General features: G+C 40.8%; 1 protein-coding gene across 1 annotated transcript in view; it reads left to right on the forward strand.

Annotated features, from left to right (window-relative positions):
* Positions 1–257: 257 nt before the first annotated feature.
* LOC117505953 (fibroblast growth factor receptor 1-A-like) overlaps positions 258–16,872 on the forward strand; it is a gene marked incomplete at its 5' end in the record, with an annotated part of 94,118 nt that continues 77,503 nt past the window's right edge. The window contains 3 exons of the mRNA XM_034165494.1: positions 258–402; positions 551–741; positions 857–1,002. Coding sequence (XP_034021385.1) covers positions 258–402; positions 551–741; positions 857–1,002 — 482 coding nt within the window. The remainder of the gene's footprint in view (positions 403–550; positions 742–856; positions 1,003–16,872) is intronic.

The following is a 16,872-nucleotide window of genomic DNA, read 5'->3' on the forward strand; positions in this document are numbered from 1 at the left end:
GAAACAAGACATTAAATGAAGAAATGTAATGTATCATTATCATGTAGGAACAAGCTGATATGGGTATATTAACATTTACATTTGTGAAGATTTCCTGTTAATCTAATTCATAGGAATGGGGACAGGCCTACTATTATAAGGTCACGTGAAGCATTGATTTAGCAAAAGTAGAGTTTTTATATTTGCACGTGAACGTGTAACGGCACACACGTCTCCTGCTCTCCTTTCATTTTGCTTCCTGCTTCCCCATTTGTCAGAGTGCAGGTTTTAACACCACAAACACGGACATGGAGACTCTGACGCTGAAGAATGTTAGTCTAGATGATGCTGGAGAGTACACTTGTCTGGCTGGGAATTCCATTGGCGTGTCGCACCATTCTGCATGGCTGACTGTTGTTGACGGTATGTTAAGATACTCCAACATGGCAGAACACCAAGTTTTTCAAAAATGCTGCATTTCATCCTGATAGAACGATCAAACATCTCATAACCACGAAGACTTTGCCATCATCAGTTGTTGAGTAACACTTGCTGTGTGTCCTTGTTCTAGATCTGCCCCCGTCTCCGGTACCTTCTCAAACATACTGGGAAATCTTTATCTACTGCCTTGGATTTTTCATCGTTGTCATCCTCACTGCCTCAGCGGCCATCTGCAGACTCTGCTGTGCCCCAAAAAAGACAGACTTCAGCAGCCCAGTGGCTGTTCAAACACTAACTAAGAGCACTCCACTGAAAAGACAGGTAGTGTTTCTGTTTCTGGATTGTTCCCTTGGTTCTGTTTATGCACAAGATCACATTAGAAATAAGAAAGGGGGGGGGGGGCAGCATTTAAATATCTTGTCTTGTGGGGTCACAGGTTTTGGTTGAGTCCTCATCCTGCCTTCAGTCAGGGACGTGTTTGGTGCGTAAGTCCTGCGGGTCTAGTGGCGCCACCGTGGCCTTGGCAGGTGTGTCAGAATGTGAACTCCCCTGTGATCCTCTCTGGGAGCTGCCTCGGGACAGGTATGACATTCAGCTAACTGTTGTGGCACATTTACTGCTTGACCGTGATCAAACTCATGGTAAATGACATTTAATAATAAGCACTAAACCATGATGCTAGTCTTCCGTTATTGATGGATTTACATCCAAATCAGAATTCAGATTGGCAATGGCTGCGTAAGTTGAGCGCAGGGAGAGAGCGAGAGAGAGAGGGGAGAAAAAGCTTGTATGTAGAGGGGAGAAGCTTGGCTCCGTGATGTTACACGGGTATTTGTGGTATCATGTCTTCTCCTGGTGATGGTCCACTGTGTTTTATCACATCCACTGTCAACCCAGCCATCTAAAAACAAGTTTACAATTCACCCAGGGAATCATTGAGGATATGAAACCTGGATATCAAGATATTGTTAGTTACTGTTTGATTAAATGTTACAATGCTTTGTGACAATCTATATACAAATTCGCAACATGCCTACAGACCTGGTCATTCAGCTAGTACTGCATTAGTGCACATGGTGAATCAGTGGCTATCAGACATGGATGATAGAAAACTAGTGGGTGCTGTACTTCTAGACTTTACAGCTGTGTTTGATGTAATTGACCATGAAATCCTCTTGTTAAAGCTAAAATGTTATGGGCTCTCATCTATGTCTCTCTCACTGATAAGAAGTTACCTTACTGACAGAACTCAGCAAGTATTTTTTTAATGGAGCTTTTCTAATCACAAACATTTATCATGTGGTATTCCGCAGGGTAGCTGTTTGGGTCCACTTTTATTCTCAGTTTTTGTAAATGATTTGCCTAATGATGTTATGGCTGTGGATGATGGAACTTTGTTCTCTGCATCTCATTCAATCACTAATCTTGGCCAAAACTTACAAACTCAACTCAATGTCATTATTAATAGGGTTAAGGAGAATAAATTAGTTTTAAATATTTCTAAAACCAAATGCATTGTTATCCGTACTAAATATATCCTAAATAGACCTTGTGACTTAAATTTGACTATCGATACAACTGCGATAGAGCAAGTGTGTAAGACTCTTGGGTGTTAAGTTAGATAATCAGCTCTCATGGTCTGATCAGATTAAGCATATTGTATCCAGGATGGGCAGAGGTGTCACTTTGGCTCGAAGGTGTGCACCATGCTGTCCACTCTTGGTCATGAAAACAGTGGTCCAGTCCCTGGTTTTGTCACACCTGGAGTACAGGGGCACCTGAAAAAATTGCAGCTTGAACAGAATAGAGCTGCCAGGGTAGCCCTTGGTTGTTCTCATAGAACATGGCTGAATGAGATGCACACCCCCTTAGGGTGGCTAAAGGTACAGGATAAGTTAAATATGAAGATACTTTGTCATATGCACACTGCCATATTCAAAGAGTATCCAACTTTCTTTGTAGACAAATTGGTGTACAGTGGTTATTGTCATCAACATATTGCTTGGCAGGTTAGCTTTGGTCATTTAGTCTTACCTTTCTCAAAGTCCAACTGTATGAGGAGAACAGTGTTATTTAGATCCTCAGGAGGGTGGAACCGTATGCCTCCAGGCTGTAGATATTATTTTAAAAAGATTTTAAAACAAAACTGTATGAATGAACCAAAAAAAAAGCACAGACTTTGGACTGAGTTTAATGTTGTGTGAAGAATCAGCTTTTTCAGTTTCAATTTATTTTCATTTATATAGCGCCAGATCACAACAGAGTTGCCTCAAGGCCCTTCACACAAGTAACCTTACTAACCCCCAGAGTAACACTGGTAAGGAAAAACTCCCTCTGAGGAAGAAACCTCAAGCAGACCAGACTCAAAGGGGTGACCCTCTGCTTGGGCCATGATACAGACACAAATTACAGAACAATTCACAAAACGAAAATACATGAAATGTTGCCGGTGCACAGGACAGGAGGGTCTCCAGCACAAATACACCTCTGTTGGGTTTGCACCCTGTTTTTAAAGAAATGAGAGGCACCGACACTGAAAAGAAACCAGTCAGAGAGAGACAAATATATATATATTTTTTGCTCTGTGCAGAGGAGGAGAACAAGCAAAGCTCTCCTAAAATCTCCTCCTCTGGCCCAGCCTTTTATTTAGTTCATCAACATGAGAAAAAAACAAACAAGGACAGTCGGGAGAGGTTACACATGAGTCATGTCTGCAAGAGGGTGATAGCAAAGCAAGGTAACGGCTGAAACCTTCCATTCCTGCAACATGAGCCTTGTGGCTCGTCAAAGCAGGATAAGGCACTTATGCAAAATGAAAAATAGTTTGCTCAATCATGAAAAATGCAGACAACAAGTCTTTCTTTCTAAAACCTCCTCTTCTCACAAAGAGGAAAAATAATAAGCATAAACTATAAGAAAATAAATAATAATAATATAAGCATAAACTAAAGAAAATAAATGTGTGATGGAGCGATTTCTACCCATTTTGAAAAGGCATCAATTAATACTAAACAGTATTGATAAGGTCCACATCGATTTAGTTCAATAAAGTCCATTTGAACAATTTGAAAAGGATACTGTGGTTTTGGGAATTGCCCTCTCCGGGGTCTTATATTTCCCTGTGGGTTGTGTTTCAATCAGGTAACACAGGCTTTACAAAAATTTTTTGAGTATAAATTAAATCCATAGGTAGTAAAGTATTGATCTACCATATATACCATCCCCCCTGTCGACACATGCGTTAATCCATGCGTCGCAATTGCTTTTGGGTAGGATGGGTTTGTTATGTACACAATAAAGTCCTTTGGGGTTTGGGGTTGCCCCATTTTTCAACCACAAATGTCATTCCTGCGCTGGTGCCTGTTTTTGCATATCCAATAAAAGGTCAGAATCTATTAATGGTTCATTGTCTATCTGAACTGTGTAAATAGAAGAAGTGCCATATCGACCAGCTGCTGCTCTTTCGCTATTTTGTCTGCCAGGCAGTTTCCTCTGGAGACAAAATCTGTACCTCTGGTCTGGGCTGTGCATTTACATAATGCCAGGTGTGATGGTAATGTCACTGCTTCTAGCAAATTTGTGAGTAAGCCTGCATGTGTCACTGGTTTCCCTGTAGAGGTTATCATACCTCTTTGTTGCAATTGTTTTGCAAAGAACCAAATTATTGAAAATGCATATTGACTATCTGCATAGACTGTCAGTTTCTGTCCTTTAGCCAAGATACAAGCTCTGGTTAATGCAATGAGTTCTGCAGCTTGGGCTGATTTAAAATGATCAATCTGTTTTGCTTCAATAACAGTATTTGGTAATTGAACAACAGCATAGCCTGTTAATGTCTGTCCTTTCTGATCTTTGAAACATGAGCTATCCACAAAGTAATGTAGTCTATCTGTAAATGGTTCGTCTGTTAAGTCTGGTCGAGGTAATTGTTGTTTCTGTGTGTCTGCCAAACAATCATGCGGTTCACCGTCTGTCTCAGTAGGTAGGAGCGTGGCGGGATTCAAGGTGTTGCATCTTTCAATGGTAATATGTGGCTGAGACAGTAGCATTGCTGTATATGCTATCTGTCTAGCAGGCGATAAGAATGTATCCAAACGTTTGGAATAATAGCCAACTGGTTTATTTTTATTACCATGTTGTTGTAGCAAGACTGCACACATGAATCCCTGTTTTGTGTCCACCATGAGAGTGAATGGCTTGGCATAATTGGGCAGAGATAATACTGTGGAACTCACAAGTTCTTGTTTAAGAGCTGTAAACTGTTCTTCAGCTTCTTTATTCCACTGTATTTTGTCAGTCATAGCCATTGGTATAGAATGTATTAAATCCTGCAATTTCTGCACCTTCTCTGCATAACATGGAATCCAGGCTCTGCAATAATTACAGATACCTAAGAAAGTCATCATTTCCTTTTTTGTTGACGGTTTAGGTGCTTTGAGAATAGCGTGCTTTCGATCGTCTTGTATTCGTTTCCCCTCAGCTGATAGGACGTGGCCTAAATAAGTCACTTGTGGTTGCACAAACTGCAACTTTTGCTTTTTAATTTTACTTCCTGTTTCTGCCAAATGTTGCAAAAGCATCATAGTACATTTTTGTACAGCTGTCTTTTGTCTTTCCTGCCACCAAAATGTCATCTACATACACCAAGATTTGTGACTCTTCTGGTGGAGTAAATGAAGATAAGCAACAATTTATTGCTTGTGTAAAAATGGTCGGACTGTCAGCAAAACCTTGAGGGAGTCTTGTATATGTGTATCTTTTCCCTTTGAATGTAAAAGCAAACCAAAATTGAGAGTCTGGATGAACAGGTACTGAGAAAAATGCATTACTGATGTCTATGACAGAGAAGTACATGTTTCCAGGACTTAATCTATTTAGCAGCGTATGTGGGTCTGGGACCAGAGGGGCACTAGTTTCTACTGCAGCATTTACTGCACGTAGGTCTTGTACCATTCGCCAATTCTGATTGTCTGCTTTTTTCACAGGATATATTGGAGTGTTACAGGATGCATATAAACATTCCCTGATGACTCCTGCTTCCAATAATTCTGCAATAACCGGTTCAGTTCCCTTTTTTGCTTCAGGTTTTAACGGATATTGTTTGATCCGTGGTCTCCAATCAGATCGTGGCTTAATTTTGACTGGCGGAATATTTTCCAACAGTCCTACATCTGTGGGTGTATTCACCCAGAGATGAGGAGGCAGTTTGGCCAATAAAGTCTCATCTTCCTGTGTCAACAACACAGATGTTAAATTTCAATCGTCCAGATCTACTTCGTGTATCACCGGTGTCGTCCAAGCACTTACAAACATGTATTTCCGATACAAGCCTGTGGATGGACTGAAATCCCACACAGACACTGCATCTGCTTCGTGCCAAACAGTCGCTTCCTCAGCTATTTTAGCAATTCCTCCAAGGTCCTTCCAGGACTGAGTGTCTGCCCTTGTCAGTGAAATATGCGGCACAGCCTCAGGTTTTCCTCTGTACCATTTGTCTGCACTTTGGGTCAGCACTACACTACACACAGAGGTGGTTTTTCTGTCTGTGTATAGGTGTGCTACTGTCTGTAATTCTGATGGAATTTTCAGAAATCCTGCTCCATACCTTTCATCCTTTCATGGAGTGAATAGCATAGTTATGTGTAGACCTTTTGGTGACATCATTACTACATGTTCTCTGTTTTCACAGGTCATCAGACCTTCCTCCAATAATTATTCAGTTTGTCTCAACTCCGACAGATCCAAAGAGTACTGTCAGGCCTGGGCCAAATTTGTATATACAGTAGCGGGCTGCCTCACAGCTCTCACACCACCTACTGTTGGTGTGACTCCTATAGATAAGGCAGTCGTCAAATCTCGTCCCAGTAAATTTACTGGACAATGGGGCGAATAAACCACAGAGACACAAGCAGTTTGGTTCGTTTCAGGATCTTCAAAATTGACAAACTTCAATATTTTCTCTGAATTCACCTGTCCATTTGCAGATTTTACCCAAACGACTTCTTTTGCAAATTTAGTTCCGGGAGGTCTGTCTGTTATCACTGTCCTACATGCTCCTGTGTCACAGAGAAAATCCATGTCCTGTCCATTTACCTTAAGAGTCACCACAGGTCTTTCTTCCTCTTTATGGCCTCTACTCTCATCTGTGCTTCACTGAGCCATACTCTTGCACACTCTATTTCTCCTTCTTTTCTTGCTTTCCTGTTACCTTTTTATTTGCTGCTGCTGCTGTAAGTTTTAACACCAAACCTTCACAATCTGGCATAACCAATTTACCTGAGAAGCCATATTTCTTTTTCCATTTGGTTATGTACTTCAGATTTTCCGGATTGCGTTTGTGCATGTATTTTTCGTCGCCCTGAAATAGGGGCTTATTTTCTGTGCATGTGTTTCCCATGTTGGTCACCTATTCCCCTTCACTCTGCAAAGTTCAGGTCAAGCTTCTACCCCGTGGGGCAGACCTTCCTTGGAATCCCCCTCTTTGCAGACTCGTCGGGAATATGTGAGTGTGGTGCGTATGGACTTAAAATGACCTACTTTGCAGACAACGGCTCCACTTTTATCCCCTGATAAAATGGGATATCAAGCTGTCCGTGCTTCAGTCACTCACAGTCTCATTCTTTTATTATTACTATGGAATATTCAGTCAAACAATACCACACATACAGTCCGATACTGTCACACACACACACACACACTCCCACAATCGCTCCAACTCTCACACATATGCAAAATAAATTACAGATTTCATCAATGATTGCAATTACAGACAAGCCCTCATCTTAAAAAAAATAAAAAAAATAAATCATTTTATATCAAGACATAAATAACACAACAAAATCCTTACAACAAAACAACAAAAAGAGAATTTTCTCTCATTCATACCACAAACACACTTAGTTTCACTTTTGAAATAATCATTTAATTCACGTCTCTCTAACTGCTCCTGAAATTTATTCTTACTCCTCCTGTATTTCTCAGCCGGATGGGGACTCGAACCCCTCCGCCTCCTGTGCCGGCAGGACCGGAGACTCTAACTCCCTCCCCCGCACTTTATTCTGGATGGGGACTCGAACCCCTCCTCAACATATTTTCCTCACAGGCAGGCAGTAATTACTTACGTTAATTTGTTGCGCTCCTCATTTGGTTCGGAGGCGTCGTCAATCTACTGCAGCAAGTGGAGGTGGACGTCTATAGTCACCGGCCCGACGGAGAATTCACTCCTCAGGACTTTCCTTCGATCCCTCTAGTGGAATCGGCCGTGCACAGTCTGCGGCGTGTCTTCCTCCGTTCGCTCGCGAAGATCTGTCGACGCCCCACGTTGGGTGCCAAGAAAAAACTGTTGGGTTTGCACCCTGTTTTTAAAGAAATGAGAGGCACAGACACTGAAAAGAAACCAGTCAGAGAGAGACAAATATATATATATATTTTTTGCTCTGCGCAGAGGAGGAGAACAAGCAAAGCTCTCCTAAAATCTCCTCCTCTGGCCCAGCCTTTTATTTAGTTCATCAACATGAGAAAAAACAAACAAGGACAGTCGGGAGAGGTTACACATGAGTCATGTCTGCAAGAGGGTGATAGCAAAGCAAGGTAACGGCTGAAACCTTCCATTCCTGCAACATGAGCCTTGTGGCTCCTCAAAGCAGGATAAGGCACTTATGCAAAATGAAAAAATAGTTTGCTCAATCATGAAGAATGGAGACAAGTCTTTCTTTCTAAAACCTCCTCTTCTCACAAAGAGGAAAAATAATAAGCATAAACTATAAGAAAATAAATAATAATAATATAAGCATAAACTAAAGAAAATAAATGATAATAAGAGCATGAACTACATAAAATCCTTGACAACCTCCGATCTCTGGATGGAGCTGCACCTTAAACAGAGAGAAAAAAACTGAATCAGGCATCAGAAAGACCAGAAATACAGAATAATTTGTCAGCATTACTCAACAAGAAAAACAGGCAATACTAAGGTGATCGCCGGTCACTAGCCCTAAGCTTCACTAAAAGACCCAGAATTTAGGTAAAGTTGAGGCTGTGGCACGCTCCGTTTACTAATAAAATGAATTAAAAGAGTAAAAACCATAGTACTATACTATGCCAGTATGCTAACCATACAAAAGGGAAAATAAGTGTGTCTTAAGTCTGGAGTTGAAAGTCTCCACAGAATCTGACTGTTTTATTGATGCAGGGAGATCATTCCACAGAACAGAGGCATGATAAGAAATAGCTCAGTGACCCGCAGACTTCTTATTCACCTTAGGGACACAAAGTAGTAGAACGCAAAGCCTGGGCCGGTACGTAGGGTTTAATTAGGTCAGCTAAGTAGGGAGGTGCCAGTCTGTGAACAGTTTTATAGACTAGTAGCAGAATCTTAAAATCTGATCTCAGTGGGACAGGAAGCCAGTGAGTGTGTGTAATGTGGTCAAACTTTAAGAATCAAGATTAAGAATTGAATCTGTTAATTGTATGCATTATTAATTGTTTAAATGTAGTTGTATTGTGATTTTAAGTTTTTGAACCCCAGAAAGACTAGCAACCACTTTGTGGAAGCTAATGGGGTTCCAAATAAATAAATAAATAAATAAATATCAGGAGGTTTCAGATCACTTCATGCTTCTATCTGCTGACAGGTTTTATGGAGATGATGATTTCCTTTTCCAGCAGGACGTGGCACCTGCCCTCAGTGCCAAAACTACTAGTAACTGGTTTTGTGACCATGGTGCTGCTGTACTTGATTGCCCCCATAGAAAATCCCTCCTAGATTCTCTATGGAGGATTAGTCAGGGAGCCAGAAAGGGGTTACCATGCACCTCCCTTCAGGATCCATTGCCACTTTGATTTTCACAATCTTTAGGTTCTAAATGAAAGGCCTAGCGATGTTACCAAGAAATAAACAGTCACCATTCATATTTTCAAGGCAAAAAGCTAAACTGCATCAAACCACATCAATTGCGGCACTTCCGGGGTAGGGGTAAAAATTTAAAGAAAACGTCATTTTTTTATCTTCTAAATGTACTGTAGAGCAATGATTCAATCAAATGTGATACACAAACTAGCATTTTCATGTCCAGTAACATCTTTAACCACAAATTATTCATCTTTTGATGTTTAAAACAAAACATTTGCGTCAGTATACAAAAAAATGAAAAGTTACATATGACTTGCTGAAAAACCATAAATCTTGCTATGTTAATTCCTTTCACATTCCCATAATTATAGTGTTATATGTGAAGATGTAAATGTAACCAGAAGAACAACTAAAGCCACTTGTATTTCTAGACTAGTCGCAAATTTTCACTAAGTACCCGAACAGGTGAAATTTCAGGTGCTTGCCAGTAAGTCGGACTCATTTCCGGTGAGCATTGGCCTCTGCCAGGGCTGCGCCTTGTCACCAATCCTGTTTGTGATATTCATGGACAGGTTATCAAGGTGTAGTCGGGGGGAGGAGGTTTCCGGTTTGGTGGGCTCAGGGTCTCCTTACTGCTTTTTGCAGATGATGTGGTCCTGTTGGCTTCATCAGCCTGTGACGTCCAACACTCACTGGATCAGTTTGCAGCCGAGAGTGAAGCAGCTGGGATGAGGATCAGCACCTCTAAATCTGAGGCCATGGTTCTCAGAAGGAAACCAATGGATTGCCTACTCTGGGTAGGGAATGAGGTCTTGTCCCAAGTGCAGGAGTTAAAGTACCTCTGGGTCTTGTTCATGAGTGAGGGGACAATGGAACATGAGATTGGCCAGAGAATCAGTGCAGCAGGGGCGGTGTTGCGTTCACTCTACCGTACTGTTGTGATGAAAAGGGAGCTGAGCCAAAAGGTGAAGATTTCGATCTGTTGGTCATTCTTCATTCCTCCTCTCACCAATGGTCATGAGGGTTGGGTCATGACCGAAAGAACTAGCTCGCAGGTACAAGTGGCCGAAATGGGCTTCCTCAGTAGGGTGGCTGGTGCCTTAGAGACAGGGCGAGAATCTCGGTCATCTGTGGGGAGCTTGGACTAGAGCCGCTGCTCCTTCATGTTGAAAGGAGCCAGCTGAGGTGGTTCGGACATTTACTAAGGATGCCCCCTGGGTGCCTCCCTACGGAGGTGTTCCAGGCACGTCCATGTGGGAGGAGACCCCGGGGAAGACCCAGAACTAGGTGGAGAGATTATTTCTCCACACTGGCCTGGGAACGCCTCGGGATCCCCCAGTCAGAGGTGGTCAATGTGGCCAGAGAAAGGGAAGTCTGGGGTCCCCCGATGAAGCTGTTGCCCCTGTGACCCAATCTTGGCTTCCCGGATAAGCGGTTGAAGATGAGTCACAAATTTCAGTGTGATCAGGTTTAACTCCACCTTTTTGCTGTTTGAAAATAACAATCACAGATTGGAATCTTTACTATGTACTATGTAAAATCTATTATAATTAATATTATACTTAATTGTAATCATTATTATGATGTTTATCATTTACTTCACTTTCAGATGTAAGTATGAAAAGATATTGAAACCTTCTTGTGTTTGTATGCTGTTTTAATAGTTAAGTGAAATGTTCTTGCTTGGTGAGAAAAACATGCACATCTGCATGAAAATATTTATATGCACATGAGATCTAGAGTTCCAAACTTTAATCTCAAATGCATCATCATTATTCTACGAGCATCCCAGTCATTCACACTTAAATTGTTTGTGGTAACCTGTTGCACATCCTTTCCAGCTCTGTTCCTTTGTCTGGCCAATTGGTATGTTAAGCGCTGGTTCTTTGGGTCTGTCCTGGATCAGTGAGACTCAGTTATTCCAAAAAAGAAAAGACTATTTGTTTCATGTGAAGATGATCAGACCTGGTTCTCTCACAGACAGAGCTCATGGGAGCTCCAACCAAAAAAGACCCCCAACATAGTTTACAGTAAGGTTTTTATAGACATCCATTGACATCACTCATGATGAAGAAGTGGTCCTCCCATGTGTGTGCTTATGTGATCAAAAAATGTCATGTTATGCTTAGGTCTTGAGGCTAACTGGGTCAAACTTCAAAGACCTAAAAACCAAGACCTTGGGTTGGTGGTTGACTGGTAAGCCTGCTTGCTGATACGTCTTTCAGGATAACAAGACGCTAGCTTTTTTTAGAAGATGTACTTTTCTGTGCAGATCAAAAGGATTTTAACACAAATATGTTGACCTGCAGCAATGCTGACTGTCATTGCTCCAGTAAAACCTGACTTGATGTAACCTTAGCAGGAATGTGAAAATAGTACCATAGGTTCAAGCGTTTGGAATCAATAATATTTCTAAGGTATTTATTAACAGCTACTTTGCTACTTCTCTTTTCACCTTATACTTGTACTGCTGTCTAACGTTCTTCATCTCTCTGACTATCCCAATTATTTTTCACCAACCTCTTTCTCCTTATGCTTTCCTGAACCTCTTCATTCCACCATCAATTCTCCTTGTCTTCCTTTCACTGTCCAGATGTCTCACCCTGTAACTTCCTAATTTTCTCTCACCATATCTGCAGTAGTTTTCCAATTGTCGAAAATTGCTTCCCCTCCATCCATTGCCTCTCTCACCTGCTCACTGAATTTTCACACAAGTCTTCCTCCTTCAGTTTCCACCATCTGATCCTTTGAGTTCTCACTCTCCACCATCCTATGCTGTCTAGTGACACTCTCTCCTGCCACCACCTTAGAGTTTCTAATTTCTTTTTTAGGTTGCATCTCCTACACAGAATGTAGTCCACCTGTGTGCACCTTCCTCCACTCTGTCACCCTGTACTCCTCCTTTTTCTTAAAGTAGGTGTTCATCACAGCCAGTTCTGTCCTTTTGGCAAAATAAACTACCATCTGTCTGTCCGTCCACATTCCTGTCCTTGATACCATATCTACCTATTACTTCCTCATCACCTCTGTTCCCTTCTCCAACATGACCATTGAAGTCCGCTCCTCTCACCACTCTTTCATGCTTAGGTTCACTCTCCACCACCTCATATAACTCAATCCAGAAATCGTCTTTCTGCTTTGTCTCACAACCTCCCTGTGGGGCATATGCACTGATGATATTCATCATCACCCCTTCAATTTCCAACTTCACACTCATCACCCTGTCAGACACTTGCTTAACCTCCAACACACTTTTAACATACTCTTCCTTTAAAATGACCCCAAAACCATTTCTCTTCCTGTCCTCACCATGATACAACTTGAACCCATCACCTGTGCTCCTACTCTAACTTTTTTCAACTTGGTCTCTTGCACACACAATGTCTGCCTTTGTCCTCTCCATCTCATCAGCCAGCTCTCTGCCTTTACCAGTCATATTGCCAACATTCAAAGTCTCGACTCTCACTTCCACTCTTCTAGTTTTCCTATTCTCCCACTGTCTCTGGATGTTGCGTTAGCAGTGTCTGAATGAACCCAAGAATGCATATGGTAACTAAAACGGGAGGTAGGGTGTTTACGAAAGTGATTTTTTTTTTTTAAACATGTGAGTAAACCCCAACAAAGAGTCCATAGGGTACAACAGGAGTACAAAACCAAACACAACACCAAAACACAGGCAGAGGGAGGGAACAAACAAACTGGATTAAACAAAGGGGAAAAGACTAGGGAATTAATACAGTGGCAGGAACTCGGGGAGGAGTTGAGGAAACAATCAAAACTACCAGTAACAAAGGCACATATGGGCAGTGGTGGGCACAGCGAAATGGGTTAAAGTTCTCCGTCACCACAACGGATTTCCGTCATTTGGAAAATTTATCCACACATATGCCCGCGCACGTGGTGTTATGCATGTTTTGGGGCCAAAATATGATACTCTCATTGTCAAAGCAACATCCCATTCTGCACTAATCAGAGCAGCAGCAGTGTCAGCATGTATGGCACAGCACCGCGGAGAAAGGGACTGTGTGAATTTTCACTCCTCTCCACTCTTGTTTACTGCTTGCCATGAGCCACGGTTCTTCTCCTCCCTGTCTTTGTGGGAACATTGGCAGACCTTCCCCAAGTAGAGCAGGGCGTGGCGTTGCTTTGAACCAATGACGCAATGAAGCAATGCTTTGATCTGCTGCTTCGGTTCTTTGTTTTATTTCACATTATCTTAATTTTTCCCCACTAAAACCCTAAAGAGCATATATCTGTGAGTAATAGTTACCTTTACCTACCTGTTATAGTCGCCTGAAACAGTTGATGTATTTTATAACTTAAAAACGGGACCGATGCTAAAGTGTTAGCATGTCTATGGCGTTTTCAATGTTAGAGTTAGCGTTAAGCTGTAAAAGAGTCAAATGTATTACACATTGTAATATTTTATTTAGTTATTTTTATTTATATATTAATAATAATAGCAACAACAACAATAGTAATAACTAATAATGCTACAATACAATTTTAGAGAAACAGACAAAAAGAAACAACACAAAAGATAAAACCAACTAACAATTCACATAAATAAATAAATTAATATAGAAATAAATAACTTTCCTGTAAACACCTAGTGACTCTTAAACCTCCACTTCATCCCTGTTTTATTTAAGTTTAATGACAATTTGTTTCGGTCAAACCACATCTAAGCTGTGTTTTTACACAAGAAAAAAAATAAAATGCAGTAAACTGCACATTTGTGTCTTTTTTCATGAAAATATCTTATTTAATATAACATATTACACTTTAGTCAGGCCTTTAAAATACTTTTGTGGACACTTGCTGTAATATGTTGTCAGTGGTTGAGATAGTTGCTGTAGGCATCTAAAAATGCTCATAATCAGATGAAACCTGATGGAAATCTCTTTTTGGTGTGTCTGTGATGTAAAAAAATTACTCCAGGTATGTTTTTGACGAGAATATAACATAACTTTGTTACAAGGTCAAATGTTGATGTTGTGTGATAAAGGCCTTTTAATAACTCACTTGAAGAAATAATGGCAAAACTCACATGTAAGTAAAAAAACAAACAAACAAAAAAAATTAGTTGAAAAAAATAATCAACCAATTAATCGATTACTAAAATAATCTTAACTGATAACCTTAGTTTGTTTTACGAGTGAGAGCATTTTACCGATTAAATGTCAATAAGCCAGTTTTGAGTTTCTCAGTGCGTATGTGTTTTCAAAATGGGTGACAGTGTTACTTTGTGCACAGCAGAACAATGTTATCAATTGTTTTAGGCCCTAATTTTGTATTTTATTGACTGTACAGAGAGCGACACAGCACCCATTTGACGCATTTACCGAAATGGAACCGATCAAAATACTACAGAAGACAAAATTTGACTTACTCTTTTAAAAATGTTCTGGGGGAGATCTCCCAGACCCCCACCCCCCACCCCCCAATCAATAATGTGTTCTTACTTGACAGTTTAAAGTGAGTTTTCTTTGTTTCAGAGGGCTTCAAACCCAGTAAAATTTACTAAAATATACAAAATTGAATTTGCTCTTTTAAAAAATTTCTGGGGGAGAACCCCCAGACCCCTCATAATCAATACTGTGTTTTTACTTGACAGATTGAAGTGACTTTTATTTGTTTCAGAGGGCTTCATACCCATTAAAATTCACCAGAATATACAAAATTTGATTTGCGCTTTTAAAAATGTTCTGGGGGAGATCCCCCAGACTCCCCAGAATCAAGACTACACCCCGCCCCCCACCACCCTTTTATGTACCTTTTATGTTCAGGTTTTGCATTCTTTTTATGCTTTGTCTCTCTCTCTCCTTAGAGGCTATTTAGAATAGATTTGTATGCTGTATAATGTGTTTATTATTGTATTTATTGAGGAAAAAGAGTGTGATAAACCATGAAAAAAGCTACTGCTAACCGCTAACTTTCAGTATTGTCTCCGGTACACTCTCAGCTACTGATAAGCCATTTTGAGTTTAAGCACTGCCAATGCTTCTGATTAGAATCAAAGACGATCACAAACGCAACACAACCAATGAGTCAGTGCTTCTGTCTTTGTCCTCCCTGCCCACTGCTGTAAGGAAGAGTCATTTACATTCACAGCATACAGCTGTCCAGCCGTGAGGCCGAAGTCCACAAAAGGAAAGCAGGCTTAACTTATGGTTTTGATTTATAAACCAAATTAATCCAGATAGTTGAACTATATTAATGTCAACTCTGTCATTTGTACAAAGTGAAAATAAAATCTATACTTTTGTATGCAAAACTTTGGGCACCCCTGATAATTTTCATGATTTTCTTTTATAAATCATTGGTTATCTGGATCAGAAATTTCAGTTAAATATATCATATAACAGACAAGCACACTGATATTTGAGAAATGAAATGAAGTTTCTAATATTTACAGAAAGTGTGCAATAATTATTTAAACAAAATTAGGCAGTTGCATAAATTTGGGCACCCTTGTCATTTTATTGATTTGAATACATTTAGCACTAATTATTGGAACACAAAATTGGTTTGGTAAGCTCACTGATCCTTCAGACTTCAACTTTATTGATCCCAAAAAAGGGCAATTACGTTTACACTCCAATTACCTCAGACAAGATACAGCAATTAATCCACAATTATTACTTGTTTACTGTAATAATGGCACACATCAAAATTAAAGACAACACATATACATTTGACATTGTTTATGTGCACTAAACTTGAAGTAGTCCGTCATTCGAATTGAGGTAAAGTGGGTGAAGGCTGCTGCAGCTGGAGTCGTGCCGCCGCTAGCTTGGGGGGAATGGGGACCTGCCGCAGCTTAAACGCATCAGCTCCAAGGTGTCATCCAATTTGCGTCTGAGTTCAAGAGTCAGCGCAGTCTGAGAATGCACTGCCTTGCCAAGCTCTTTAATCATGACGGACAAGTGAGGGGCCGTGGTTCTTCATGCCGCCATCTTGCCAATTTTCCGGTAGATCAGGGCAACACATAAGCCAAAAAGTACCAGCCCTGCTACCATGAGACCAAAAATGAATAAATCCTCGACGTCCTCAACGGAGAAAGGCACCAAGCATGCAACACGCCAAGACCCCCAGGAGTCGAGAACATAGCCCGTAGGATACGTTCCATCTGGGCAGGTAGGATCCCCCGGTCCTGACCTTCTTGTAGGAAAAAATGGTGTCAATAGCGTTCAGAGACCAGCTGATCAATTCCATGGTTAATCCAATAGTAGTCCAATAGATCCTGAATCCAATATAATTTGAGGAATTCACAGTCTGGTGAAGTAGGGACTTGAAGGTTAAAGGCAGAGAACAGAGATAAGGAAGAGTGGAGGAGATGCGACCACCCTTGTCGGAGTCCCAAGCTGAAATAACCTCCTTTCACAGGTGAATCCAGTCATGAGAAAGGGTATTTAAGGTGGTCATTTGCAAATGTTTCTCCTCTTTGCATCTCTTCTAATGAGTGGCAACATGGGAGCCTCTAAACAACTCTCAAATGAAAACAAAGATTGTTCAACATCATGGTTTAGGGGAAGGATACAAAAAGCTATCTCAAGAGATTTCAGCTGTCAGTTTCCACTGTGAGGAACATAGTGAGA

This window comes from Thalassophryne amazonica, unplaced genomic scaffold (genome assembly GCF_902500255.1).
Source record: "Thalassophryne amazonica unplaced genomic scaffold, fThaAma1.1, whole genome shotgun sequence".
Classification (NCBI taxonomy): domain Eukaryota; kingdom Metazoa; phylum Chordata; class Actinopteri; order Batrachoidiformes; family Batrachoididae; genus Thalassophryne; species Thalassophryne amazonica.